The 27,194-nt window shown below is 45.0% G+C and overlaps 1 protein-coding gene across 1 annotated transcript in view; it reads left to right on the forward strand.

Annotated features, from left to right (window-relative positions):
- Positions 1-27,194, forward strand: part of gpc6b (glypican 6b) — a gene marked incomplete at both ends in the record, with an annotated part of 143,235 nt that overhangs the window by 44,574 nt on the left and 71,467 nt on the right. Inside the window, one exon of the mRNA XM_083639494.1 lies at positions 20,243-20,634. Within this exon, the coding sequence (XP_083495620.1) occupies positions 20,243-20,634 (392 nt within the window). The remainder of the gene's footprint in view (positions 1-20,242; positions 20,635-27,194) is intronic.

The following is a 27,194-nucleotide window of genomic DNA, read 5'->3' on the forward strand; positions in this document are numbered from 1 at the left end:
ACTGTCACAGTTAAACAGCCTTACTATCAAAAGCATTAATTTTCTCCTCATGGTTAGTTCTCGGTGTGGATTTACTACGAAAATGACCATTTCCAGTAACTTTGGATTATTATTTCATCCCGTGGTGAGTACACGAGTCACAACATGTACATGTGAGTGTTTCTGGCGCTGTTGCAATGTGTATTTTGGGTGACTGAATGGGAGTAGGAAAAAAGGGCCATAGACTGCCGTTGTAGCGCTAAGCTAAGTAGCAGTGAGGGCTGTACTGCACGCAGTTTGAAAATAAAGCCATGTACATTCTAGTTTTGACATCAGCAATATGGCAAATGGCCTAAACTCTCAAAATGTTGGCATATCCCTTTAAATGGTCATTTCCTGCTTTGAGGAAACCTTTTCTCTTCGTTTTAGCAGCGTTAATTGACGTCTTTTGGCTCTGGTTTTCAAACGGTGTCTCACAATAGCCAAACCCACAGGAATGATCACAAGGCAATGGAGAAGGAAAGGTCAATCTGTCATGTTCTTTACAGTAGCACAGCACTCAGAACAGTCCTCTCCAGGCAGCCACTCCCTGTCAAACCAATCAATGACCCGCCTTGTAATTGACATGTGGAATTGAACACTCTCCTCCTTCTTTGGCTTCATGCGGAGGCATGGAAGATCCAATAAACACGCTGTGAGAGATGGGGCCCCCCCTGTAGGCCTTGAGTGCCTCTGCTGCTGCACGAGGGCTAGCAAACCGTCATTTCTACTGTTTGCCGAGGGTAACTTTTATATTCTACCTGCAAACTAGTGACCTTTAGCTGACAGCCACTATTTTGATCCAGAAATATGGCACTTAACACCTTAAGTGCCATAGCCGAAATAATTTGTCTTACATAATCCAACGCTTAAGTGCCAGAGCCGAGTTTACTCGTCTTACATAAACATTTATTTTTTTTGACGGTGGGACATCAATCAACAACTTTTACATCTTCGAGATCACTATTGGAGCAAGATAATGTGTATAATCTATTTTACCGACCCACTAAGTGTTGACAGTGCTCCCCCAGACGACCGAAATCAAAGAAAAAACTGCCGGGAGCAAGCCGTTCAAGGAAATGGCGTGGCGATTTTACAGTAATCCATTCAAGACTTGTCTTGCCTGAGAGCGGCCGCGCACCGGCAGCAGCACACAGAGAGCGGAGAGCGATTTGCAAAATAGATCATAGGTGAAACACACTTTGAAACACCTCAGAAAGGCCAGAATCAACATCTGCCCATCGCCCACGCATTCCCCGGCCCATCTTGACTCGCACAAGGAGCGTCCGCACGCAGGCAAGCAGGCAGGCAGGCACACAGGCAGGCAGCAGCAAAAGCGCTTCTGACACGCCCGCTGTACAGCCAGGAGGAAGGAGGAGAAGACACACGGAGGGAGGAGTTTGAATGAGAGGGGTGTTTCCTGTTGTTATGGAGGAAATTACTGTTCAAAACTATTGTTTAGAATGTCTGACGGTCTTACTGATGCCAAAAATGAATGGTTAAAGTGACTGTTTCACAAAAAGCCATTTATCTCTGAATAAATTTCCAGACGCTGAAACCATGCTGTACTCAACGGCTAATATCTACATAACTACTAACTCTGCAAACTAACTCTTTTAGACAGAGAAAGCACACATTCTATTAGTTATTTTTAGATGATTGGTGTTCATGAATTCTTAACAGAAAAGAATCCTCGGCCGTTGTAAAATGAGCCAGAATCGTCAAAAACACCCCTGGCACAACTTACCCACAGGATTGAAAACATGGCTGGCACTGAATGTGTTAAGTGAATGATTTCTGTGGTGGTTTTGTGTCTAAAAATTGGCAAAAAATTAGAAAAGTTGACATTTTCTGAGAAACGGAAGGTCAGATCGTGATGCCAATAGAGAGGCAAAGTGATCGCCTACTTCCTGCTTCAGCACTGTACCAGAGATTTTTATATGCCATTTATTTTCCCATAGACATTTCATAAAAGGCTTATAAAAATAGTTTTACTTCGTCAAACCAAACGGTTCAGCTATATTTAGAATCGGGAGAGACCATAGAACATTTCACTCTGGCCAAAACTTTAAAAAACTATCGAAAAAATATTTTCTTTAAATCCGCAATTTTTTAACGTTTTAGTGTGAGTGAAATGTTATGTGGTCTCTCCTGTTTTTAAATATATCTGAACCGTTTGGTTTGAACAAGTAAAACTATTGTTTTAAAGTCCCTGGAAACCAAAATCCACAAAAACGTTCTAACTATGTTATTTAGGGTCTTATGTTAGTAATTTTGTGCCTCCGAAATTATTATACATTACTTTCAACCCAAAGCCTTAAAATCGCCACTTTTCTACAAGATTCTACAAAGTACTTCCTCATTGAAGACAGCAGTGCGTGAGGTGCTAAAACGCAGGAGCTTATGACGTCATAAGCTCTATATAACCTTTGTACACGCGCGCAATCCGCACCCACCTATGGCAAGTCCATTCTTTGCCCCCAGTGACAGCGCTCCCTTGCTGTCCGTCTCCCTCTGTGTGCGTCTGCCAAGCGCTATGCTTGTGAGATTAGCAAGGTGTCGGGTTTCAGCCAGGCCATGTGCTTCTCTCTCTCTCTCTCTCTCTCTCTCTCTCTCTCTCTCTCTCTCTCTCTCTCTCTCTCTCTCTCTCTCGCCTAGTGAGAGAGAGCGAGAGACACACAGGCTGGTGGCTCTCTCACACACACACACACACACACACACACACACACACACACACACACACACACTCGCAAGTGCTGTGTAACTTGATCTCTTTCTCCGTTTCCCTCCCCCCCCTCTCTCTCGCGCTCTCTCTCTCGGAGGAGATAAATGTCCCTGCTGCAGACGGACACGCCCACACATTCCGCGGGAGAAAGTACACTCTAAAAAATAATGAAATCTCATGCGTTTTGCCACACCTGTCAAACCTAAATTTATATACTTTGCAACGTTCATCATCGTTCAAATTTGGCTGGTAGCTTATTAACATAGGGTCCTGTGATGTGATGAACTCAAAATGCTAAATAATAAAGAAATATTTCTGGTTTCCAGGGACTTTAAAGGAGGACTTACCCCCTAGATATGTATTAGAACAGTGATTTGAAAATACCTATGGAAAAAACCAAGAAATGACATATGCTCTTGTCTATACTGGACTCTTTGGCTGTGTTGAAGTCCAGATTTTTTTTCGGAAATCGACGCCATTACAGTTTGCCTATTGCCTCAAAAATAATTTATTTGAGAGGGGCCATATCTGTATAAATATCAACAATTAGCCAACGCTGGTGGCCTGTATGGAAAGAGCTTTGCTCAAAATGGTTGAAAGTTATATCAATTTGGTAATTCAGTGGCGAACTAGAAATTTAATTATTTTTCTGCATGTAACTCTATGGCAGTGTGTTGAACTACGTTACGAGAGCAAAGTGGCATGGGCTCGTTACAGCAGCACACCGCACAATACGACAAACCCCCCGTTCTGGGGTAACACAATGCGAGATTTCTCTACGTCATTCCCTCGTCCAAGTTGCCATATAGTCCCTTTTTCATTTTAGTTTGGGGGTTTTTCGTGATTGTTGTTAAAAGTTGTGCAAAAGTTTTTTCCTCTCAGCGCAGTGCAGGCTGCCTGCGCCTCCTCCCTCCTGCCAGACCCCGGCTGGCGAAACAGCCTGTTGCATGCATGGGGCGCTTGTAACCTCACGGAGCAACAAACAAACAGACAGAAATAGCTGGTGTGCGATTTAGAGAATACAGTCTGAGATTGGGTACAGGATTGAGGGAATCCCGCATCTGTTTGCGAAGGTGCGACTGGACAGGACGCTTTTCACAGACGGGCACAGTAGTCGGAGCGAGGCGAGTGTCTCTCAGGGCTACTCAGGGCAGAGCTGCAGATCTCTCCTTCTCCTCCGCGCATTCAGTCTGTCCAAAATCATTACCGATATAATCTCAGTAGGAGGGATGCAGGGAAATGATAGTAGCCGATGTGTTTAGAGAAGCTTTGTCACGTTGTCACGTCGTAGTATAGCGTTATATTTTACATGTGCGCTAAACTGCGACCATATTTGTTTGCGGAAATATCAGACTGCTCTCTCTACTCTCAGAGCACAGAGAGCTCTGCTCTGCTGCGCGCGCCCGCGGAGCTTGGAGCTAGTGCATGAGGTTTACAGTAGGACTCTCTCCCGCCTGGCTGGGCTGGAGACAGCTGCTTCCAACTCGGACTGATAATATATACATCATCATTCGAGCTTATTCAGGTAAGATATTAATAAAGTAGTGACACATTCAGCGGGAAACTAACTATAATTAAGACATGTGCCAACTTTGACGACGTTTGGTTCAGTATTTTAAGAGCAAACTTCAATAGGAATAGGCTTGGAGTTCTGAGGAGCCGAAAGGGTACAGGGGGGGTAGGGGAGTAATTATCTTGAAATCCCATAGTCTTTGGTTCACCATGACGTCATGACGTGTCAAATATCCCATTCATTTGAGAAAAAAAAAAAAGCAGTCTTTGACCCTAAGAGGGCGCTTATGCCAGGTATGCTGCTGAAAAATGATACAAATGGTAAAATGGCAACAGTTTGGTGTCAAATGTGGAAATTCTGACCAGAATTCTTCACACATCACCCCCAAAGTCATATATATTGCTTAAAAGCTGAAAAAAAGTGTTTTGGAGGTAAGTCCTCCTTTAAGTGTTTTATGAAATGTCTATGGGAAAATAAATGGCGGATGAAAATCTCTGGTACAGTGCTGAAGCAGGAAGTAGACGGTCACTTTGCCTCTCTATAAAGGACTACCGTACATGTATTTTTTAACCCTGAATCCAATGCATGAAGGAAAGTATTTGACATGGAAGGCTTTAGCCAAATTATTAGATAAAGCTTCTTCCATTGAAAGTGTCCATAAGCTATATTCTGAGTGCACATTAAAAATGCACATGGCATTTTGACACTTTTGATAGCTTTTCAATGGTTAAAAACAGTTTTGAAATTGCTACCATTTTCAAACATCATTGCACTGGCAATGCCAAAATGCTAAACATGTTAGAGCAATGTTGAGGCTGCAAGAGTGTCTGCTTTCAACTTGTTTCAAGCAGTAAGTGGTGATATCATTCCATAGTTTGTATGTGCACCAATTACTGGAGATGGTGGTTTTAGAGAAGCCCATATGTCACAGCTGCTCACAGTTCAGGCCAGGGGCCTTTGCTGTAATTAACTCATGTCTGCAGGCCACTTCCCACTGTGTCCTTTAATAAAGCTGCACAGTAGATGTCATGCGATTGACAGCTATCTCTGATGGTTTTGTGTTGAAGACTCCCTGGTCCCTATCCACCTTATTCCTAGCTGTCATACGTGAAATATGGGTGCTTCTTCCGGTGTAATCCTCCCAGCCCCCTCCCCCTGTTACGTTGCTGACATGGACTCAACATAGCCGTCTGCGTCTGTAAGCTGCAGGCGAAGGGAGCAAATCACGTCCAGTTTGGCCAAACGTCTCACCGATAAATATTGTTCAAAAAGTAACAGGTTAGCGGATGTGATAGATAACATTATTACATTCCCTCAAATAAGTCGTCAAAGGAGTGTTATTTCTTTGTGAGAAGAAACTTTTTTTCTCTCAGTGTCAGAGTTTGACGAGGAAATGCGCTGAGTACGAGTGCCGCAGACCCTCTGCCAACAAGTAACGTTAACAACAGCTGCAACAATCAGTTATGGACCTTGCACCCATCATCATTTTACAGCGGGGCATTCAAAAATCAGGTGGATAGGACGAATCAGCGTGACATGACAACAGAAAAGCACTTCCGGGTGCCACGGCAGCAGTTAACTAGTATGAAATAAAGCTAAAAAGCTGTAGCAAACAAATGTTAATATCTCAAAAATGATCCATAGGGTCCCATTATAAAGGCTGAAAAAAGCGTAAAACATGAACTGTGATTTGTCAAACAGTACAAAAGACATATTAAAGCTGAATTAAGGAGTCCTAAAAGTGGTTCAATCAGGAGAGGCCAGTTGGTAGGATTAGACAAACTTTATTTAGCAATCGGCGTGCATGGCAAATGCTTTGGCGCTTGACTCCATTGGCCAGTGGCGCTGCTCTTGAGGCAGAGGAGGGCGCCTGCTTTGACTCCATTGGCCAGTGGCGCTGCTCTTGAGGCAGAGGAGGGCGCCTGCATGGGCTAGGAGATCCCCCCCCCGTGGGGGATCAGGAGTCAAGACTCGTTGGTGGTGGACTGGGGAGGTGGGTGGGGCAAAACAACGCTTCGGAGGCCGGCTTCAAGGGAGATGGACTGCCGTGGGCTGCTGCTGCTATGATCGGCCAGAGAGAGAGAGGTGACGTAAAACCCTTGCTATATATATGAGGATTAACTGACGTCATGTTTGACGTCATAGCAGACGTCATACTAGGATTTTTGACTGACCACGTTGAGATCGGATTACGCGTGAGTGGCCTTCTGCTTGAACTATGGTCTGGAGACCTCACTTCAATCAGGAGAGGCCAGTTGGTAGGATTAGACAAACTTTATTTAGCAATCGGCGTGCATGGCAAATGCTTTGGCGCTTGACTCCATTGGCCAGTGGCGCTGCTCTTGAGGCAGAGGAGGGCGCCTGCATGGGCTAGGAGATCCCCCAAAAGGAAGATCTGATTACCGGAGGTTAATTGAGATCTGCAGGCGCCAGTAGTTGATTGCACTATTCCGGCCTTCGACCTTTTTAGCGGCTTACAGCTATTTGCGGCTGGCGCTCCCAACTCGGTCGGGGACCTTGCGATAGCGCTTCCCAGCTTGGCCTACCTGGCCGCCTTGGCGCTTCGCGATCGAACTTTCCGGCCTTCGACCTTTTTAGCGACTTACAGCTATTTGCGGCTGGCGCTCCCAACTTGGTCGGGCCTTCGATCTTGCTTTTCCTGCCTTCGACCTTTTTAGCGACTTACAGCTATTTGCGGCTGGCGCTCCCAACTCGGTCGGGCACCTCGTGATAGCGCTTCCCAGCTTAGCCTACCTGGCCGCCTTGGCGCTTCACGATTGTACTTTTCCTGCCTTCGACCTTTTTAGCGACTTACAGCTATTTGCGGCTGGCGCTCCCAACTCGGTCGGGCACGTGATAGCGCTTCCCAGCTTAGCCTACCTGGCCGCCTTGGCGCTTCACGATTGTACTTTTCCTGCCTTCGACCTTTTTAGCGACTTACAGCTATTTGCGGCTGGCGCTCCCAACTCGGTCGGGCACCTCGCGATAGCGCTTCCCAGCTTAGCCTACCTGGCCGCCTTGGCGCTTCGCGATTGTACTTTTCCGGCCTTCGACCTTTTAGCGGCTAACGGCTATTTGCGGCCGGCGCTCCTAACTCGGTCGGGCCTTTGATCTTGGTACATTCGAGTTTAGCTTGGCGCTTCCCGGCTTGGCCTACTTGGCTGCCTTGGCGCGACTACCCTGACTTTTTGCTCTCTCTTTCTCTTTCCCCCCCCAAAAATGAGCCGGGGAGTTTACTGCGCCTTGCTGGCGCCGTGCTTTCGGGGAGCCACCACCAACGAGACATTTTCTTCATCGGCACGGAAGTCCGGGACATTGTTTGTTGCCATGCTCACCGATTTAAGGGAGGAGGGTTCTTTGGGCCGCCAGTATGGCCGCCTGCTCCGGGCGGATGTAGCTGGAGAATGCCGATGACGACCAGCGGCCCATTTGCTGGAGGGAGGCGGAGGACACTCCTTGCTCGGCGGCCGAGGTGGCCGCTCCGATCCTGAAGGAGTGGCTGGAGTAGTTCTTTGTCGGGAGGTTGCATTGCTGGAGCGTTTGCTTGAGGTGCAGGGTGAGCCAGGATCTTGTCATGTGGTGACAAGGTGCGATGAGGAACAGGGGGCCGAGGGGCCGGTCCGAGGCCTGAGCCTGACGTAGTGAGCCATGGACGAGAAGGGGCAGAAGGGGGGATTGTTCCGGGCGATGACGATGTGCCGATGAGGGCCGGCGGCCCGTTTGCTGGAGGGAGGCGGAGGGCGCTCCTTGCTCGGCGGCCGAGGTGGTCGCTCCGATCCTGAAGGAGTGGCTAGAGTAGTCCTTCGTCGGGGGTTGCATTGCTGGAGCGTCTGCTTGAGGTGCAGGGTGAACCGGGATTTTGTCGTGTGGTGACAGGGTGCGATGAGGAGCAGGGGAGCCGAGGGGCCGGTCCGAGGCCTGAGCTTGACGTAGTGAGCCATGAACGAGAAAGGGCAGAAGGGGGCTAGTGCCTTCCTGTATGCTATTGTGTGCTGGGGCGGCGGGGCTCTCTGGCTGCGGTGTCAGGGGAGAGAACATTGTCCAGGCTACGCTCCATCGTGAACGATGACTCGCGCCCACTCCACGGCGTGCTAGTCGAACGCAGGAGTACGTTCAGTGAGAGACTGATTCCACCTAGATGCAGTACGGAGAGGCACGGGAAATCATTCCTGCCTGTGGCCATTAGTCTATTTAATGCCTCTCTTACAGAGCACCTCGGAGACGCTCAGTCTCCCTGAGACTGAGCCAGCCGATAGGTTAACTGTGCCTGGCTGAGCCACGTGTGGCGTATAGGGCAAGCCGACTTAATATAGTCCAGGGTGCAATAATGATAATTGACACGGAATGTATACTTACCTGACGTGTTTTGTATTTTGCTACTTAGACATTCCACTTATTTTTGCTTCTAGCGCATTTACTAGTTATTCTATGCTATGCTATGTTTTTTTTTTTTTTTTTTTTTTTGAGGCATTTTACTTTGAAATTCGTTAAGAACAGGAGGTGGTGTATTAAGACCGGGTAGCTTAACATGGAAAGACGTCAGCATTCCCTGGGCCGTCTGGCTTCGGTCCGAAGTTATGCAGTAACACTCATTCTAGCTGATGCTCAGACAAGCTCCGTGGGCCAGGGGTGTTAGAATGGCCCCTTGCGTGGTTATTATTATTATTGTTGTAATTATTATTATTATAATTATTATTATTATTGTGACTCCCGCTGGCCAGTTCCGGAGGCCATTCGACTGGTGAACAGCCACGGTACGAGAAGTGGTCGGTTTATCTAGACTAGGTCTGTACCTTGACCTTTTGATTTGAACCCTTGAACAAGTCTAATATGTACTTGGGTTGTATTGACTGAAATTAATTTGTATTGATCTGACACCTATATTCCTTTGTGGTGTTGGATACGCTGTAATCAGGGATCTTGCTTTATCAGTGTCATTTATTGTATTTATTGTCTTTTTTATTTTTATTTTATTTTTATTTTTATTTTATGTGTACACAGCGTACAGCTTGTTTGCAGTATTCATGCCTTGAATTGCCCTTTGTGGGACTGGACTGGTAGATTGCCCGTTTAAATGCTGAAGTACTGATACTTTCCTCATGGGTCCTTTCGCGTCCACGGGTGACTGGTCCTCCGGGGTATGCTCGGTGCTGTGGTCGTCAACCCCGTCCTAGGTAGAGCAGGTAGCTCTTGAGAGAGGCGGGCAGGGGCAGTCCGTGGATTCCGCTCAAGCGGTCCCTTCCTAGAGCCGCCCGCACGGAGCGCCTGCACAGGTCCATCAGAGGGAGGGGATCCGGATCGAGTCCGTTTATGTACCGGATTCGTATTTCGCAGTGTCCCCGCACGGCGCTCACTGCGGGGTACACCTTCCTGCCCTTAAGTCCTCCGAACGCCACCCCTAGGTCATGTCCGTCCACTATGAAACCTAACGTCCCCTCGTCCATGTCCAGGACGACTAACAGCGAGTCTGGTATTATGAAGGTGTCGTCGGGCTCCAGGAAGGCGGGGTAGGTTCTGCCCGCGTGGTTCTTGCCGTCGTGGTAGAGTTTACACCGGCCCAGGTCCCAGCCCCAGGACTCGGTGTTGTTTCCCACCAGGACCGTGTAGCCCGCCGAATGTATCGGCGCGTCGCCCGTGGCCACCCCGACCACGGCGTGGGACCCCCTCTGGCGCGTGGCCCAGCTGATCTCCCACACGTGCAGTCCCTGCGTGTAGCCCACCCGGCCGCGGATGGCGTCCGTGCTCTGCGCCACGGGTTGGCGGTGGAGCACCAGCTTGTTGACGTCCTTGACGAAGATGTTGAGCGAGCGGTCGTCGTTGTTCCAGGAATGCTGCTCCTGGACGTCCGGGCCGGCGGGCGGCATGTCCAGCAGCCGGTCCAGCCGGGAGGGCTTGGTGTGCTCCGGGGGCGTGGCGGATGCCAGGGTATTCGTCCGGGCGGGTTGGGTGGTGGTGGGGAGCACGTCGGCTTGCTGCGCGGGCGGGGGCGGGATCGGCTGTTGAGCCGGCTGGGCTGAGGCGAGCGTGGGGGAAATGGGGGGGGGGGTTTCCAGCACCCTCAGGCGAGCCTCCACTGATCTGTTAGCATCTAGCAGGGACAGCAGGATGGCTCTTAATGGCCCGGGCAGGATCGGCTGCTGCTGGGCTGAGGCTAACGTGGGGGGAATGGGGGGGGGGGTTTCCAGGGCTCTCAGACGAGCTTCTACAGATCTGCTATTATCCAGCAGGGACAGCAGAATGGCTCTTGACGACCCCTGTCGGCTCGGCGGAGCTACGAATGGGGCCGCTTCCGCTTCCGGGGCGGCGGCCTGGAGGTCAGTGCGACCAGGAGGTACGTGGCGTCTCGCGGCGGCCCCGCGGCCTGCATTTCCTCGGCGGCTCCCGGCTCCCGGGGCAGCTGCCTCTACTGGTCTTCGCCCGCGGCCTCTCGCACGTCCGCGCCGAGCGGCCTCTCCCTCCGGCACGCTCGCACGCGTTCTTGGGCGTCCACGGCGCGGCGCTTCGTCTTCTGTTACACGGGCCGTCGCAGTGGCGCGCCCCGTGCCACGGGAACGCGCGCTGGGCCTTCTCGTCGGGGCTATGCTGGCAGCCTGTGGTCCGGTCGCTTTGCCAACGTTTTCGTCGGACAGGGGACCGATGTCTAGGCTGCCGTCACAGTCCATGGGCTGCCCTGGCTCGGAACTCAACATGCCAGGAATGGGAATATCCACGGGTAGAGAAGGCTTGTGGGTGCTGATTCGGTCTGCGGATCTGGTGCAAAACAACGCTTCGGAGGCCGGCTTCAAGGGAGATGGACTGCCGTGGGCTGCTGCTGCTATGATCGGCCAGAGAGAGAGAGGTGACGTAAAACCCTTGCTATATATATGAGGATTAACTGACGTCATGTTTGACGTCATAGCAGACGTCATACTAGGATTTTTGACTGACCACGTTGAGATCGGATTACGCGTGAGTGGCCTTCTGCTTGAACTATGGTCTGGAGACCTCACTTTCTTGTTTAAAGTTTAAATGGAGTGTCTAGCTTAAAGTATGAAGGAGCAGTTAGAGTTCAGAGAGGGCATCACCGTGACCTGCTGTGTAAAACGAACAGCAGTGGCACCCAGAAATCTGCTGAAGCCGTTTGTTTACCAACATCCCGATCTCTCGTATTGTCTCCAAAATCTGTGCCATACTCATGAATGAAAAGCACACAATTTGCTCATCTTTTTTTTACCGTCATCAAAGCTTCAAGATTGCTGGTCGTACAGAGACGGCTGACGTGTCTGGCATCTAGGTGAGCAACCATCATTTTGGTTCTGACAGCGAGCAGCAGTGTTTCCCAGGAGCAGTGGATTTTCCTTGATCAAAGAAAGAATGGCTCCGTTTAGCCTCTGCACAGCTCACTGTGAGGGATGGGAGCCGTACAAAGCATTATCAGCCAAATATAACAAACTCTCTGCAAGTTTGGAGCATTAGAATCACGCTGTCCAACATTTAACTCTCTGTGAGTTTAGAGCATTAGAATCACCCCTGTCCAACATTTAACTCTCTGTGAGTTTGGAGCATTAGAATCACGCTGTCCAACATTTAACTCTCTGTGAGTTTAGAGCATTAGAATCACCCTGTCCAACATTTAACTCTCTGTGAGTTTGGAGCATTAGAATCGCCCCTGTCCAACATTTAACTCTGTGTGAGTTTAGAGCATTAGAATCACCCTGTCCAACATTTAACTCTATGTGAGTTTGGAGCATTAGAATCACCCTGTCCAACATTTAACTCTCTGTGAGTTTGGAGCATTAGAATCGCCTCTGTCCAACATTTAACTCTCTGCAAGTTTGGAGCATTAGAATCACCCCTGTCCAACATTTAACTCTGTGAGTTTGGAGCATTAGAATCACCCCTGTCCAACATTTAACCTAGTGAGTTTGGAGCATTAGAATCACCCCTGTCCAACATTTAACTCTATGTGAGTTTAGAGCATTAGAATCGCCCCTGTCCAACATTTAACTCTCTGTGAGTTTGGAGCATTAGAATCGCCCCTGTCCAACATTTAACTCTATGTGAGTTTGGAGCATTAGAATCGCCCCTGTCCAACATTTAACTCTCTGTGAGTTTGGAGCATTAGAATCGCCTCTGTCCAACATTTAACTCTCTGCAATTTTGGAGCATTAGAATCGCCCCTGTCCAACATTTAACTCTGTGAGTTTGGAGCATTAGAATCACCCCTGTCCAACATTTAACTATGTGAGTTTGGAGCATTAGAATCACCCCTGTCCAACATTTAACTCTATGTGAGTTTAGAGCATTAGAATCGCCCCTGTCCAACATTTAACTCTCTGTGAGTTTGGAGCATTAGAATCGCCCCTGTCCAACATTTAACTCTATGTGAGTTTAGAGCATTAGAATCGCCCCTGTCCAACATTTAACTCTCTGTGAGTTTGGAGCATTAGAATCGCCCCTGTCCAACATTTAACTCTATGTGAGTTTGGAGCATTAGAATCACCCTGTCCAACATTTAACTCTGTGTGAGTTTGGAGCATTAGAATCACCCTGTCCAACATTTAACTCTCTGTGAGTTTGGAGCATTAGAATCGCCCCTGTCCAACATTTAACTCTCTGTGAGTTTAGAGCATTAGAATCGTCCCTGTCCAACATTTAACTCTCTGTGAGTTTAGAGCATTAGAATCACCCCTGTCCAACATTTAACTCGATGTGAGTTTGGAGCATTAGAATCACCCTGTCCAACATTTAACTCTCTGTGAGTTTAGAGCATTAGAATCACCCTGTCCAACATTTAACTCTCTGTGAGTTTGGAGCATTAGAATCACCCTGTCCAACATTTAACTCTCTGTGAGTTTGGAGCATTAGAATCACCCTGTCCAACATTTAACTCTCTGTGAGTTTGGAGCATTAGAATCACTCGTGTCCAACATTTAAATCTGCGAGATTGAAGCATTAGAATCGCCCCTGTCCAACATTTAACTCAATGTGAGTTTGGAGCATTAGAATCACCCTGTCCAACATTTAACTCTCTGTGAGTTTGGAGCATTAGAATCACTCGTGTCCAACATTTAAATCTGCGAGATTGAAGCATTAGAATCGTCCCTGTCCAACATTTCAGCATCATTATCCTCTGTTTGCAGCTTTTGCAAGCTATCCATTTGGACAGAGCTCTTAATTAATTACTAAGATGTATTGAGGAATTATGTGAGCTTCCCTAATAATTTGCAATTTCTAACATTCCCCCCGAGACGCCATTGTAAAATATGATCCCAGTCATGGATTTTCACTAATTATATTAAGTTGTTGTTTAACTAAATATTTTATTCACTGAATTATACTCAGTTCACCCATCATGTGTTAATTATTCATCGTAATCACTCTGAAACAGAGCTTAGAATTCTATCAAATTTTGTGACCACAATAAATTCTGCCTTAATTATGTTGATTATATTCCATTAATATCTCAACTAATACAAAGGGTAAAGGACTTGACTGCATGCAGTTATTATTTTTTTCATTAAATGCCGATTCTTAATGAAATTAGTACCAAAGCTGTCATTAATCAGTGCGGATATCGCTCAGCACCACAGATTATTTTCATAAGCTGTGAAGGACAAGTCATGCTTGAAACTTTGCATAATTAAAATTACTGCTCACTGTAGTGTTTCCTTTATTTCGAATCGTCCTCTCAAGAGTACTGACGATTAATACTTTTGCAGTTCCATACCAAACAACCTCAAAGTTATTTGTCATTGGACTGCAAATATACTAAAAGAAAAAAGCCATATGCCTAGTTAATATTCTATGAAAAGTATCCGATTGGTGATGGATGAAAAAGCTGGTTAATGAACTGTAATTATATCCAGACACAAACGTGTCAGTTGAGTCCAATAACAGCTCCGTCATGAAAAGCTTCAAAAGGGAGATACCAAAATGAAGCTGGGATTCAGACTGAAATTCCAGTTGTATCCATGCTTCTGTGTGTGTGTGTGTGTGTGTGTGTGTGTGTGTGTGTGTGTGTGTGTGTGTGTGTGTGTGTGTGTGTGTGTGTGTGTGTGGCGGTGAGAGCATTTAAGGTTATTCAGTGTTTTTATGAAATTAGTAGTACCTCTCATAAAATATTAATTTGCTGTTCTCAACTGTGTGCATGTTGTTCATCACCATTAATCCTTTTTCCTCTTGGTCCTCATTGCTCTTCCTGATAAGACACACATAAACCAGCTATGAACAAGGCATATGTGAAAGTAAAGCCGATTTAATCAGATTCCCAGAGGAATAAGCATTACACTGTGACTAGAATAGAGGACGATCATCACGAAAAAATACCTTTGCCTTCAGCTTCATATGTATTATAGTCATTGCATCATAAAACCTCCATGTCTACTATAGTCTATCTACCTATCGATCTACAGTATCTATCTATCTATCTATATAGTATCTATCTACACTTATCTATCTACAGTATCTATCTATAGTATCTATCTACACTATGTATCTACACTATGTATCTATCTACAGTATCTATCTATCTATCTATCTATCTATCTATCTATCTATCTATCTATCTATCTATTTATCTATCTATCTATCAGGGGTTGAATGGGGGCCAGATTAGATGTTACCGGGGGGCCGGCCAGCTGCTTCTCGCATCATATGGATTATAAAAATAAAAAGGAAAATGACATACCATACAATTGTACTCTAAGGATTTTGTTTACCATCTGAAAACATTAGTTCTGCCTGTGTTGTTCCTACTTGGTGCTTGTGTACACACTGTATGATAGTGCTGTCATCATTAGGTGAACAGAAAAAATGTTAACTTGAACTTGCTTGATTAATACTGTGCGGAGGGCCACATATAGTATATTCAATGATGAGACACTAGAAGGAAAGTACAATAAACTTTAATGATGCAACAAACAACACTTACTACAGGAGTCATGACATTGGTGGTGTTCAGGGGAGGAGGTGGGGCGAAGCAACTGCTACGGTGAAGACCATCACTGAGGGGAGACGCACAAAGTGTTACAACATTATAAAATACGAGGGAACTGATATAGAACTCCGGTTAGGTGATTGGCCAGCAGGCCAGAGAGAGGGAGAGCATGGGAAAGCGTGCGAGACATTGATTGGACAGGAATGACTGGGCGTGCATATTTATGAATGAGTGGTCACCTGAACAGGGCGTTGCTGCAGGGGGAGAGAGAGATGAATGAAGGAACAATGGATTAATGAATGAGATTGTTAATCAGACATTGATTAGGGGAAGTAGTCTTGCATCATTGAAAATAGTCTGAGACATTATTTTTGAGAGACAAGCCGAGGAGCATCTGGCCCCCGGGCCGGACTTTGGACATGCCTGATCTACACTATCTACAGTATCTATCTATCTACATTATCCATTTATTTATCTATCTACAGTATCTATCTATCTATCTATCTATCTACACAGTATCTATCTATATCTATCTATCTACAGTAGGGGTGTCACAATATATCGTCCCACGAAATTTCGCGATAGTAAAACGTCACGATATGTATCGCTGAGATGAAATCTCATATCGCGATTTTTTTTTTTTTTTTTTTTTTCTTCTTCAAAAATAGACTAAGAAACGTCTTTGTTTGTTGAAGTTCAATGTGTGGAAAGTAGTTCAGTTGAACAAGTCTCTGAAGAGACACATGAGAAGTTATACAGGAGAGAAACCATTCAATTGAGTTTCTGGCAAAACTGTTTACTTGACAGGAAAAACTGAAGATGCATAAAAAATAGACTAAGAAAAGTCTTGTTGTTTGAGTTTGAAGAAAAACTGAAGATGCATAATGAGAATTTATACTGCTCAGAAACCTTTTAGTTCAAAGTAAATCTAAGTGACGGTGTAACTCATTCTATTTCAAGATAAGCCTTATCTCCAATCTCATGTTTTTTCTAGTTGTTATTGTAATAACAATTTCCCACAACAGCATGTTTTGTATTTGTGCATTTCAAATAAAATACTACTTTTCCAGTCATATATTGTCATTATTCAAGTTTAAAAAATTATTGTTAAAATCGTATCGTATTGTATCGTTATCGTGAACCCAGTATCGTGATACGTATCGTATCGTGAACTGAGTGTATCGTGACACCCCTAATCTACAGCAGTGGTTCTCAAATTTTTTCACATGAAGGACCCCTAAACTGACAAAGATTAGACCACGGACCCCCATTTGAAAGGATTTTGTCCCACGGTCCCCCATATGATAATAAGATTGATGCTTTTAGATGTTTTACTACAGAAAGTGTATAAAACCCATGACCAAAATAGTCATTGTGTTACTTATGAATGGAATTGTAGCGAAAATAAATTACCCCGCTTTTGGCTGGGGACCCCCTGGAACCCCCTCAACCCCCATTTGAGAACCACTGATCTACAGTATCTATCTATCTACAGTATCTATTTATTTATTTATTTATCTACCTTTCTATGTATCTATCTACATGTATAGTATCTCAAATATATTTACATTCTGCTGGAATCTGCTGAATAATCTGGAACCTTGATACAGTACAACTCTTCAGACATTATTTGTTGTAATATTGCGCAGAGCCTGCCCTCTTTACGTCACATGCTGTCATTTATGTCATTTCACCTGCATTGCTGTCCACTAATGGCCACTTCAAATGCATTAGATCCAGGCCTGTGAAAAGAGCACAGCTGTGAGAAGTGGGGCAGACCTCTCTTAGTGGATGGGCTGCTCTGGCCTGAGCGTGTGATGTCACCTGCTATGAAGTGCGTCAGAGAAGCTAATTCAATCAAAGCAGAGTGTGATGACGGATGGCACAACAGTTAGTGTCGATAGCATTACTGAATGTGCTTAATCTGTACTATATATCTTGCCCTGTTAAAAGTAGACAGAAACAGAGGAATACAAATGGGCTTAATGCAATCCTCAGTACCTTCTTTAGGATGGAAGAGGCGAGAGTCTCCTCTGATTAGTCTTGAACTGTTGCACTCTGTGCTGTTAATGGTGGTGGAGTTGTGTGAAGCCTATTTAAATTTCCTCTGGATGCTGCTTGAAAGCCAAGACTATCATCACGGAGAGCAGCTGCCTGCCGGCGAGAAATATTATCACCTCATCCCAATTTCTGGTGAGCCATAGAGGTTATGCAGTAAACAATAAGTGGTGCCTAGAAGGGAGAATGCAGGCGGACAGAATGAAAGCCCACGGCCATAATATGCTGTCGTAGCATATTTATGGTAAAAAATAATGTATTGCTCTCCAGCTGACAGCCGTATGTTATCTGTATGGAACAATACTCCAATGAGAATCTGTATTATAATGTCTATATCCTTTCTATCAAGGTATGAATGTGTTTTGAGATTGCAGGGGAGATTTATACAAATACAGACCACAAAGACAGGCCTTATTGCTTTCCAGAAATACAGTATATGAGGATGGTTCCCATTGCAATTTCAAAAGGAGTTTACTGGCGATAGAAATCAACAAAGCTGTGAATTCTCGTCATAATCTCCTTCACACCCTGACCCCGAAGAAGGCTGTTGGTGCTGCTATGCGTGGGCTGCCACCAAGCTCTATTTTAACATGCACAAGAGTTCTCTTTGTTTTCAAGAAATTCACCATCAAATAGTCATTTGAATTAAACTGTTTGCCAGAAGAGTGCTGATGGTTCCATTGGTTTCATATAATTGCATATCACGTAGTTATATATACAGACAGATCATCATGAATTCCATTCCACATAGACCAGGGGTGGGCAATTATTTTTCATAGGGGGCCACATGAGAAACCCAGATTGTTGCCGGGGGCCGAACAAATATTGTCATGCCGTACCCCAGGAACTTTGATGATAGAGAGGGCTACAAAAAAATGTCCTCGCTACCAGAGGGCCAGATTTTGCTGAGCGTTGGGGGCCGAATGGCGCCGGCGCAATTTTTTTGGGGGCATTTGAAGTCAGGTTTAGAGGAATACCTCATTTTAAATTAACAGTTGTGATGTCATTATTCAGTCTTAAACACCAATATTTGATCCTTTTCTCACTCACTCCTATGTCATTAACTTTTTTGACCACCTGCCAATATGGCTGCTATATTTTAAAGTTACCAGCCAATTAGAATTTCCACTAGCCAAAATGTTTTTCTTTAAATAAACCAGAATATGAGTGTTAATTTAAGCATAAGTATCAGTAAGTGGCCCGGGATTCTCAAAGCCTGTGTTGAGGGTCACACGAACAAAAATGCACTCTTGAAGCTAAATAAATCCAAAACCAACAAGTTAATTATTTCCATTTTTACTTCAATGTAGAACAGTCATTTCTTACACATTAGATTACTTTTAGCCTTTTAGTCATAAAGATTACTGAAAGATATTCCATACCACACTGAAATGTTATAACAGAAGTGGAGTATTGCCCAGAATAACATGAACATTTGGACACTTATTCAGCGGGTACCTTGCATGTTGCATTCAGGTGCACTGTAAAAAAAAAAAAAAAAAAATTGCAATTCCAGCGCGGGCCACACAGGGGGCGCTCGCGGGGCCACACGCGGGCCGCCTTTTGCCCAGGTCTGACATAGACAGACAACCTATCTACTGTCCTGCGGCATTGAGCAGGTCACAGTGACAGGCGGCATCCTTTGACACACACAAGGTGCAACCTTCCCCCCTCCCCTCTGCTCTCTGCCTCTGCCTATAAGATCTGTGACCACTGTTAAATCTTGACTGTATTCATGTCTACCTGAGATGAAGCGGTCTCCCTGTAATGCTGTTTACAGTGATATGTGTGGCTAATACATTTTCATAAGACACACTTTCCTGGACTCCTGGCTTTATTATTTTAATGTCTGGTCACCGGTCTCGTCATTTCTGGCATGAGATACTATCTGGTTAATGCGGGAGAAGAATGATGTTATTGAGACAAATTCCATTCTAAAACAAGTGCCCTCTACCTTTCTTCTTTTTTGAACGTTTTTGTTTCCTACCAAAAAGCATCTTCACCACACCTGTTTGAACTTCTGAGCACTCTGGACCTTTTCTTTTCTAAAGTATGAATGTGTTTTGAGTTTGCAGGTGAGCTTTATACAAATAAAGACCTCCTACATCACAAATACAGGACTTGCATGAAATATACGAGGAGGGCCCCCATTGCAATTCCAAAAGTAGTTTACTGGAGATGGGATGGGGGGGGGATCAACAAAGCTGTGAAGTCTCTTCAAAATGAAATCAACAGCGAGGCTGTAATTGTTTTGCTATATTTTGGTACTATGGGGCACGGTGGCTCAGTGGTAGAGCTGTCGCCTCACAGTCAGAAGGTCCTGAGTTCGATTCTCGCCTGGGACACTGTGGGCGCTGTGGTTGTGTTCCCCCCCATATCTCCAGTGCCTACTGCCCAGGTGGGGTATCTCGTCGTAAGGGCCTTTCTCTCTGTGTGGAGTTTGCATGTTCTCCCCGTGCTCCCCCAGGGGGTTCCTCCGTATATACCCCCCCCCACTAAAAACATGCAGAAGATCAGATTGTCATCGTCATCCGACCAGTGACGACAACATCCGAAGTTGGTCCCCGGGCGCTGGAAAGAAATAGCGACCACTGCTCCTGGCCTGCCCCCTGGAGGAAAGGACAAGCCTGGATGGGTCAAATGCAGAGGACATATTTCACCGGCCACCGTCAGCATGAGTGTGTGTAGTGGCCGCATGCATGTGTTGTAGTGTGTTGTGTGACAATAAAGACGGGCTGCCGTCTGAAAATCGTAGTTTTATTTTTGTTTGTGAACATATTTGCTTTTGGCAATGCGATCGAGCCCACTTCCTTCTTAAACAGCGCTCCATCTAGCAATCAGGCAAACGTAATGTAATATTGCTGCATTCCTAGTTTGATCACAGCTGTTCCGCAGACCACCTGGTTCAGATCATGATATATCCATGGATACAGTGTACTGTATATTACATGTATGTACTAATACAGACTCGCAAGAGAATAATTTTAACTTTTTTCTTTCCTTAACCCAGAATTCTTCCTGGAGTTGCTGGAGAACACGGAGAGGTCCCTGAACGAGATGTTTGTGAGGACTTACGGCAAGCCGTACATGCAGAACTCGGAAGTCTTTCAGAACCTCTTTGCTGAGCTGAAGCGCTATTACACAGGAGGAAATGTGAACCTGGAAGAAATGCTCAACGACTTTTGGTCGCGGCTGCTGGAGCGGATGTTCACGCTGCTCAACTCCCAATACATCATTACCGAGGACTATCTGGAGTGCATCAGTAAATACACCGACCAGCTCAAGCCCTTTGGAGACGTGCCCAGGAAGCTCAAGGCTCAGGTTACCCGGGCATTCATCGCCGCACGCACGTTTGTCCAGGGGCTCTCTGTCGGCCGGGAGGTGGCTCAAAGAGTATCTAAGGTAAAGATTTATTTTATTTTATTTTCTTGCACACAGTGAAACAATAACCGAAGGAAAGATACAAGCATATGCAAATATTGTACAGCTGAGAGACAAAGAAACCCACAGAGGGCTTATGCGAGGTCACTTACCTCAGAGATTAAACCAAAGTTAACAACAGTTACAGCAAAGACATACAATCTAAACAAGAACAAGGGAGTCAAGGGAGAAGAACAAACAACAAAATCACACGCAGGTCAGAGCCGTGTGTGTGTGTGTGTGTGTGTGTGTGTGTGTGTGTGTTTGTGCATCCGTGCATTTTCACCGGCTCGGAGCCATGGTGCCTTCTGTCTCCACTCTCACTCTCTTGTACATTTGAATCGGGGGAAGGCGCCTAGGCTAAATCTCATCCACACACATCTCAATAGCAATGCAATAGATGTCACAAAAACCACAAAAACAAACCGCAAAAGCAATACCTCACAACTCAGGTCAGTCTTCAATAGTGTCTGAAATGAGTAGAGTTGAGGGGGTGTGTAATGTGTATAGACCTACACAGTGTCAAGGGTTCAATGCAGCCACAAAGGAAATAAACATAACTAGGCATCTCGCGCGCTATGCGTGCTCGATTCCTAGGCTGGCCCTGCAGCTCGCATACGCAGCTCGGCTGCTGCGTGGCCTTGCCTGCCCTCTGTCTCCCTCTCTCTCTCCCTCAGTCTCTCTCTCTCCCTCTCCTCCTCTCCCTCAGTCTCTCTCCCTCTCCTCTCTCTCCCTCAATCTCTCTCCCCCTCCATCTCTCTCTCCCTCTCCCTCAGTCTCTCTCGTGACCCTCAGACTGATGACATCACTGATGACATCATCAGTGATGTCATCAGTGACATCATCACTGAATTGGGGCAATTAATCTGCGCTAATTTAAAAAAATCCACCTCCATCAGGTCACCCTCTCTGGGTGACCTGAGGGTGCTCTTTACACCCCATGAAAGTTTCAGCCCGATCGCACGTAAAACTAATTTTCCTTTAATAGCACACTGGGAATCCCTTGTTACCACTGGTAGCCTCCTGTGAATTGTTTATTGATTACAAATATATTAGATTCGTTAAAGAAGTCACAGTAGCTACTAGTGGTAACAAGGTATTTCCAGTTTGTCATAAAACGGTTCGAAACGACCGACTTGTTCCCACACATCACATCGCACATGACAGCTGTGAATCGGCTGGATGAATTGAGATCTAATCACATGGAGCGAAGCATCCTCGTGTCTAAATTAGGCCCGTCACGTTTTCCAAAAATGGAATAGCGTTTGGCTGTGCCGCTGCAATGTACGTTCACAACAGGACTGCTGACTGAGCTCTGCATGACACCAGCGGGCTTGGATACTACAGCACAGAGGCAGGCAGGCGACTGAAGCACGTAGGCTTGGTTAACATAGGCTATCACTAACTACCAATATAGAAAGTTGCAAAGCAAATAACGCCAAATAACGTTAACGATACAGATCCTGACCTACAATGCGTGTGTGGAATTTAAGTAGCTGCCCAGAAAACGGACGGAATTACTGGTGGATAATGTTTGATTTGTGTGGTCGGTGTTTTGAACGTAACATTATGTGAAGGATACTGCGCGAAATGGAGATAGTCCGGCAAGCAAGACTACGTTAATTTAGGGACAGATAGAAACACAGCAGAAGCCTATGTAATGGAGCGACTTACAGTTGAAGACTTGTGACTTGTAACGTTGACTTGTGTTGACTTGTCTGAACCGCACAGCACTTCCTTGTCACACACACACACTCCGCACAGCATGCCCCCTTCCTTGTCACACACACACACACACACACACACACACACACACACACACACACACACACACACACACACACACACACACACACACACACACACACACACACTTCTTCCCAAAATCTTGGTGCACACAAATCTAAATCTTGGTGCACACAAATCCCGCCACACACATCTCGCCATACACACACAAAGCCACTTATAGAAGTGGCTCCACAGCTTAAAAAATAAATAAAAGCAAAGAAAAGAAAATGTGGCAAGGCGTTTAAAAGATGCTCACCCCTTTATCAAAAATCTGATTGCCCGGCCCCGGAGAGATAATTGACCTAGGATGTTTAAATATCGTTTAAATTAACGTAACAAATCAGTTGCTTCTTCCTGTCAAATGTTACAAGCCATGAAAACAACCAATATATTTTCATTTGATTTTGCCTGCCGCTTCTGTTCGAAAATATTAAATATACTAGGTTTGTGTCAAATTAATGTTACGTATCCAGGATCATTTTCAACAAGCCCAAGGTCTCGATTAGTATTTCTGTGTGGTTGGTTGACGTTTTCCCCAGTTGTTCTCCCTCAACAAGTTTGGTGCCTGTCTTCAGGCAGTTGGAGCGCAAGGTTGGTCCTAACAGGTGCTGTCTACTAGACTCTAGTGAAGGATATACCGATTGCTCAGGAGAAATACCCAGACAATAAAAGAGGAAAGAAAAAAATCTCTGCCACCAATATTTGTATCTCTATCTGTAATATTTGTTACCCCAGTATAGAGAGGCCATTTATCACGCTGTAGCCTTAGTATTCTGTTTGATGTGGTGTCATCTTAATGCAGCTTCTGCAGTATATCATACTGCCCTGGGAGTGTGTGTTGTTTTGAGCATGTACAAACAAAGTAAGATTAAAGGGAAAGCTAGAGGCTAAAGCTTGGAGTTAGTCAAACTCAACAGCAGTAGTGCTGTTTGTAGATGTGTTCTTCTGTGAGAGAAAACACTGATCAAACCCTATGCAGTAAATCCCACGCCACCCTGGCCTCCCTTCACTGCGGTATTGATATCAGTTAAATGGGATTATCATCACTATGATTAATATTTATAGACCTGCTGTACAGTGCATAGAAGCTATAAAACAAGAGGGAAGATCCCCAATCATCAGAGAGTGAGAAAATGAAAAGTCGCCTAACTGCAACACATTAGCGTGTGGAGAGTTCTTATTCTGTAAAGGCCGTTTCAACTTTACTTTATTGGTATTTAGCAGACGCCTTTATCCAAAGCGACTTACATCATGATCATATACAGCACACAATAACATGAATAGATAAAATAGAAGGACGGTAGTAAAAATATGAGAAGCCAATATAAAAGGGGAGATTAAAGGTGAGAACAATTAAAGGAGCAAACATTTAAGAAACAGAAAATTCAATTCAAAAACACATGGAAAGCAGGCAGAGAGAAGGGAGGGAATTCAGGAAGAGTCAATATAAAGTCTGAACTTGACAACATAAACATTCTAAATGTGCCTTAGCTTATTTCCTGTTGTAGTGTTTGCTGATACTATAGAGTGCCAAAGTCACACCCTCTTCCTTTGTTCTATGGTCTCTCCTGATTCTGAATATAGCTGAATCACTTGGTTTGACCAAATAAAACTCTTTTAAAGAAGGATTTTAAGAAACATCTATGGAAAAATGAATGAAATCCCTCAGGCCCCATGCTGAACCCGGAAGATGGCGTGAATTTTGCACTCTTTAGCTGACAGAGAATGGTTTCAGACGTTCCCTAGCAACAGAATTCCAGTGAATGCCATCTCCCTTTTCTTTTCGTCCAACTCTGATTGTACTCCGTATAGTGAACTCTTTGAACTTTAAACTGCTCTCTCGGGGTGTGTATCGGTTCCCTCGTTTCCAGTAGTGGTGGCGGTGCAGGCTGGTCTGCGAGCAGCCGCCGAGGAGGATATGTCGTTAGTATGCGCTTGGTGAGTTGCCAGCCGGCGTGCCCCGGCTTCACCTCTGACATTTCAGAGGGACCCGAGACACAGGTCATATGTCTGGGCCGGCCGTCCCTTCATCCCCCGGCTTTAAACTCCTGCTGAGGGATTGGGTATAAGCATAATGGAATAAGACACCCCGCGAGAGGTGTCTATGGCAGAGCTCCTGTGAGATGTGACATCCATGCTTATTGCTGCCAGCGTGTTTATTGAATTACAGTAGTCGCTGTAGTACATCATGTCTCTTCACAGCTTAGGAGACACAACACAACACCAGCGGCTTTGAGGAAGCAGCGACGCGTGTTTGGAGACCTCCTCGTCCCTCGCAGACACAGCCCGTGCATATAGCCCCGGATCATTAAGCAAACGCTGCTGCTGCCTCTGTTATTGTGGAGTGATGGGACGCTTCTGAAGATCTATCTGATTATTGATTCCTAGAATCAGGCTACGTTTCAAATGAGTTCTCTTGCTGTGCACAGATTTTTCTTTTTTACCATCTGAATCCAGTTGTAATCCAGCAATGCTTTTGAGAGGATGATTACAAATTGACATCGAAACCCTTACCGATCGTTCAAATTGTCTGTATCTTCCTGAATGAAATGATTGCTGCAGAACAAATGAACCTCCCGCATTCTATTCCCATACAAGAAAATTAATTACACGTGGCACGTGCCATAGGAAATGACATTAGCTGCTGACACTACAGCTGTGTCAGGAGCGATTGATTTTGGCCGTAGCTTTGTGTAAATAATCAGTGTCAAGTTGTGTGACATGTCAAGCCAGTGGTCTAGGAGTCGATGTGTCAGGGTTGTCTGTCTGTTGGGAAAGGTCTATTTGATCCTATCTTGTAGCCAGACTCGGTGGAGGCAGATGATGCAAGGAAAAACGGTATAGTTGAATCGCTTGGTTTGACCAAGTAAACCATTTGTATACGCATTTTACGCCAGGTCTATGGAAAATGAATGGCGGATGAAATCCCATGGAGAGGGAGAGGGGGTGACTTTAACAGTCTATTGACGTTCACAAACCCAGACTACGTTAGCCACGTTAGCTTAGCTTAGCTTTCTCCCTGCTTTCTTCTGTGTCTCAGTTGAATTTTTCAGGAGTTCACAAGCTATAGCTCTTTTAGACTCACCTAACAGGAGATATTGCATTTGTTCTTAATTCACAGTAGGATTATGCTTTCCTATTTGAGCAGCTGATTGTGACGACTAATCTAAAGAGTCTAACTGTCGAATCTCTAATTACTACATACTTTCAGGTAGAGACTCCATTCCAACTTTGGAAAGTTTTTATATCACTACTACCATGTCAACAACATAAAATGATTCTGTGACTGGACTCATATTTTGCAGAGTTGGAGAACTTTCTGTAGACCCATAGGGCCTGATCACACAGACAGCCTTTTCTAGTCTGCTTTTGTGTTGCTGGGTGCTTCACGTTTTCCAGGAAGAAAAGCCTTCAGTTCAACTCTGTGTGGGAAGGCTCTTTTTTGTCTGTGCTGTCTAATAGTTATAGACTTCCATTTGAACACTGAAAATTCACAGTTTGCCAACCCTGCTATGATATGGGAGCAATTATTTCTTGAGACTTTCAATTCTCTACTCAGCTCAGTCAATGTCTGATTTGTGTGATTTGGAAATTGTCCAAATTTAAACCCCATGTCATTGTACCTTTTAATTCCTACCACAGGAATAAGGTGGTAGGAAGAATGGAATTTGTAGGCAAAAAGAGAAAGCTGATGCCTGTGTTGATATATTCACGTAAGCACAGAATGTTATCGGAATTGTTTCTCTGCAATGGCTGGAAAGATAGTTAATAATAAACACAAACTGTCTGTTTGTGTTGGTGCTTGGACCATTAGCTGCTACCCAGGAGCTTTGACCTCAAACATCTTGATAGAGCTCCTGAATGCAGCAGCCGCCATTAGATTATTATTGTAGTGTTTTTTCCAGAGTTTCTCAACTTTTTCTTCGCCTGCTCCAGTGTGACCGAAAAACCCACTCAAGTCACTGAAATGTTGACCCATAATTTTCCTAGAGAAAAAAGAATATGCCAAACAAATGCTTTGTGATTTCTAAAGCTATAAAAGAATGAGAATGTACGTGATGTCTGATCAAGGCTGGTCCATTTTAAGATGGTGGAGTTGGTACAGCGCTGTTCAGAGCTGCCGTTTCTCTGCCCTCAGCTTCAACCCACTGGTCTTTCTCAGTAGGAAATCAAGTTTTGGAAACTGTTTGATGAATACAGGTCACACGCTCAAGTTTATGCTAAGCAGAATTAAAATTGCAGTACGACTGCTGTAATAGTCACCACATCTCAAAGCAGAACATCACTGAATTAAGTGTTGCACAAACACAGGCAAATGTGTACAGCCTGAATTGAATCAAAAGCAAGAAACTGTCCTAGGTTTAATTTTCAAATTTATAATAATCTGTCGCACTTTAATAATAATCTACCTTGGCTTCACATTACCTGGCACCAATACAGCATTCAAGTGGTGTTGCAAATAAACTATCTCCAAAGTAAACATAAATGACCCAACAAAGTTGTTCAGTAAATGTGACTAATTGGAATAAACTGTTACCCGAGTTGATGAGAACATTTAGCGGGCAAAAGGCATGTATTGTTTAGGCATTCCATGTAAATAATTATTACACTAAGTGTGATTTTTAACTTAAAACCTCACCCACCAAAAACTACTTTAGTTACAGGGTCCATCAATTATTTCCGACTAAAAGCACTAAGCACTTGGCCTATATGGACATCAAGTGATATGTATGACTTTCAAATGAGCACATCAG

The sequence above is a fragment of the Poromitra crassiceps genome, assembly GCF_964638095.1.
Source record: "Poromitra crassiceps genome assembly, chromosome: 6".
In the NCBI taxonomy this organism is placed as follows: domain Eukaryota; kingdom Metazoa; phylum Chordata; class Actinopteri; order Beryciformes; family Melamphaidae; genus Poromitra; species Poromitra crassiceps.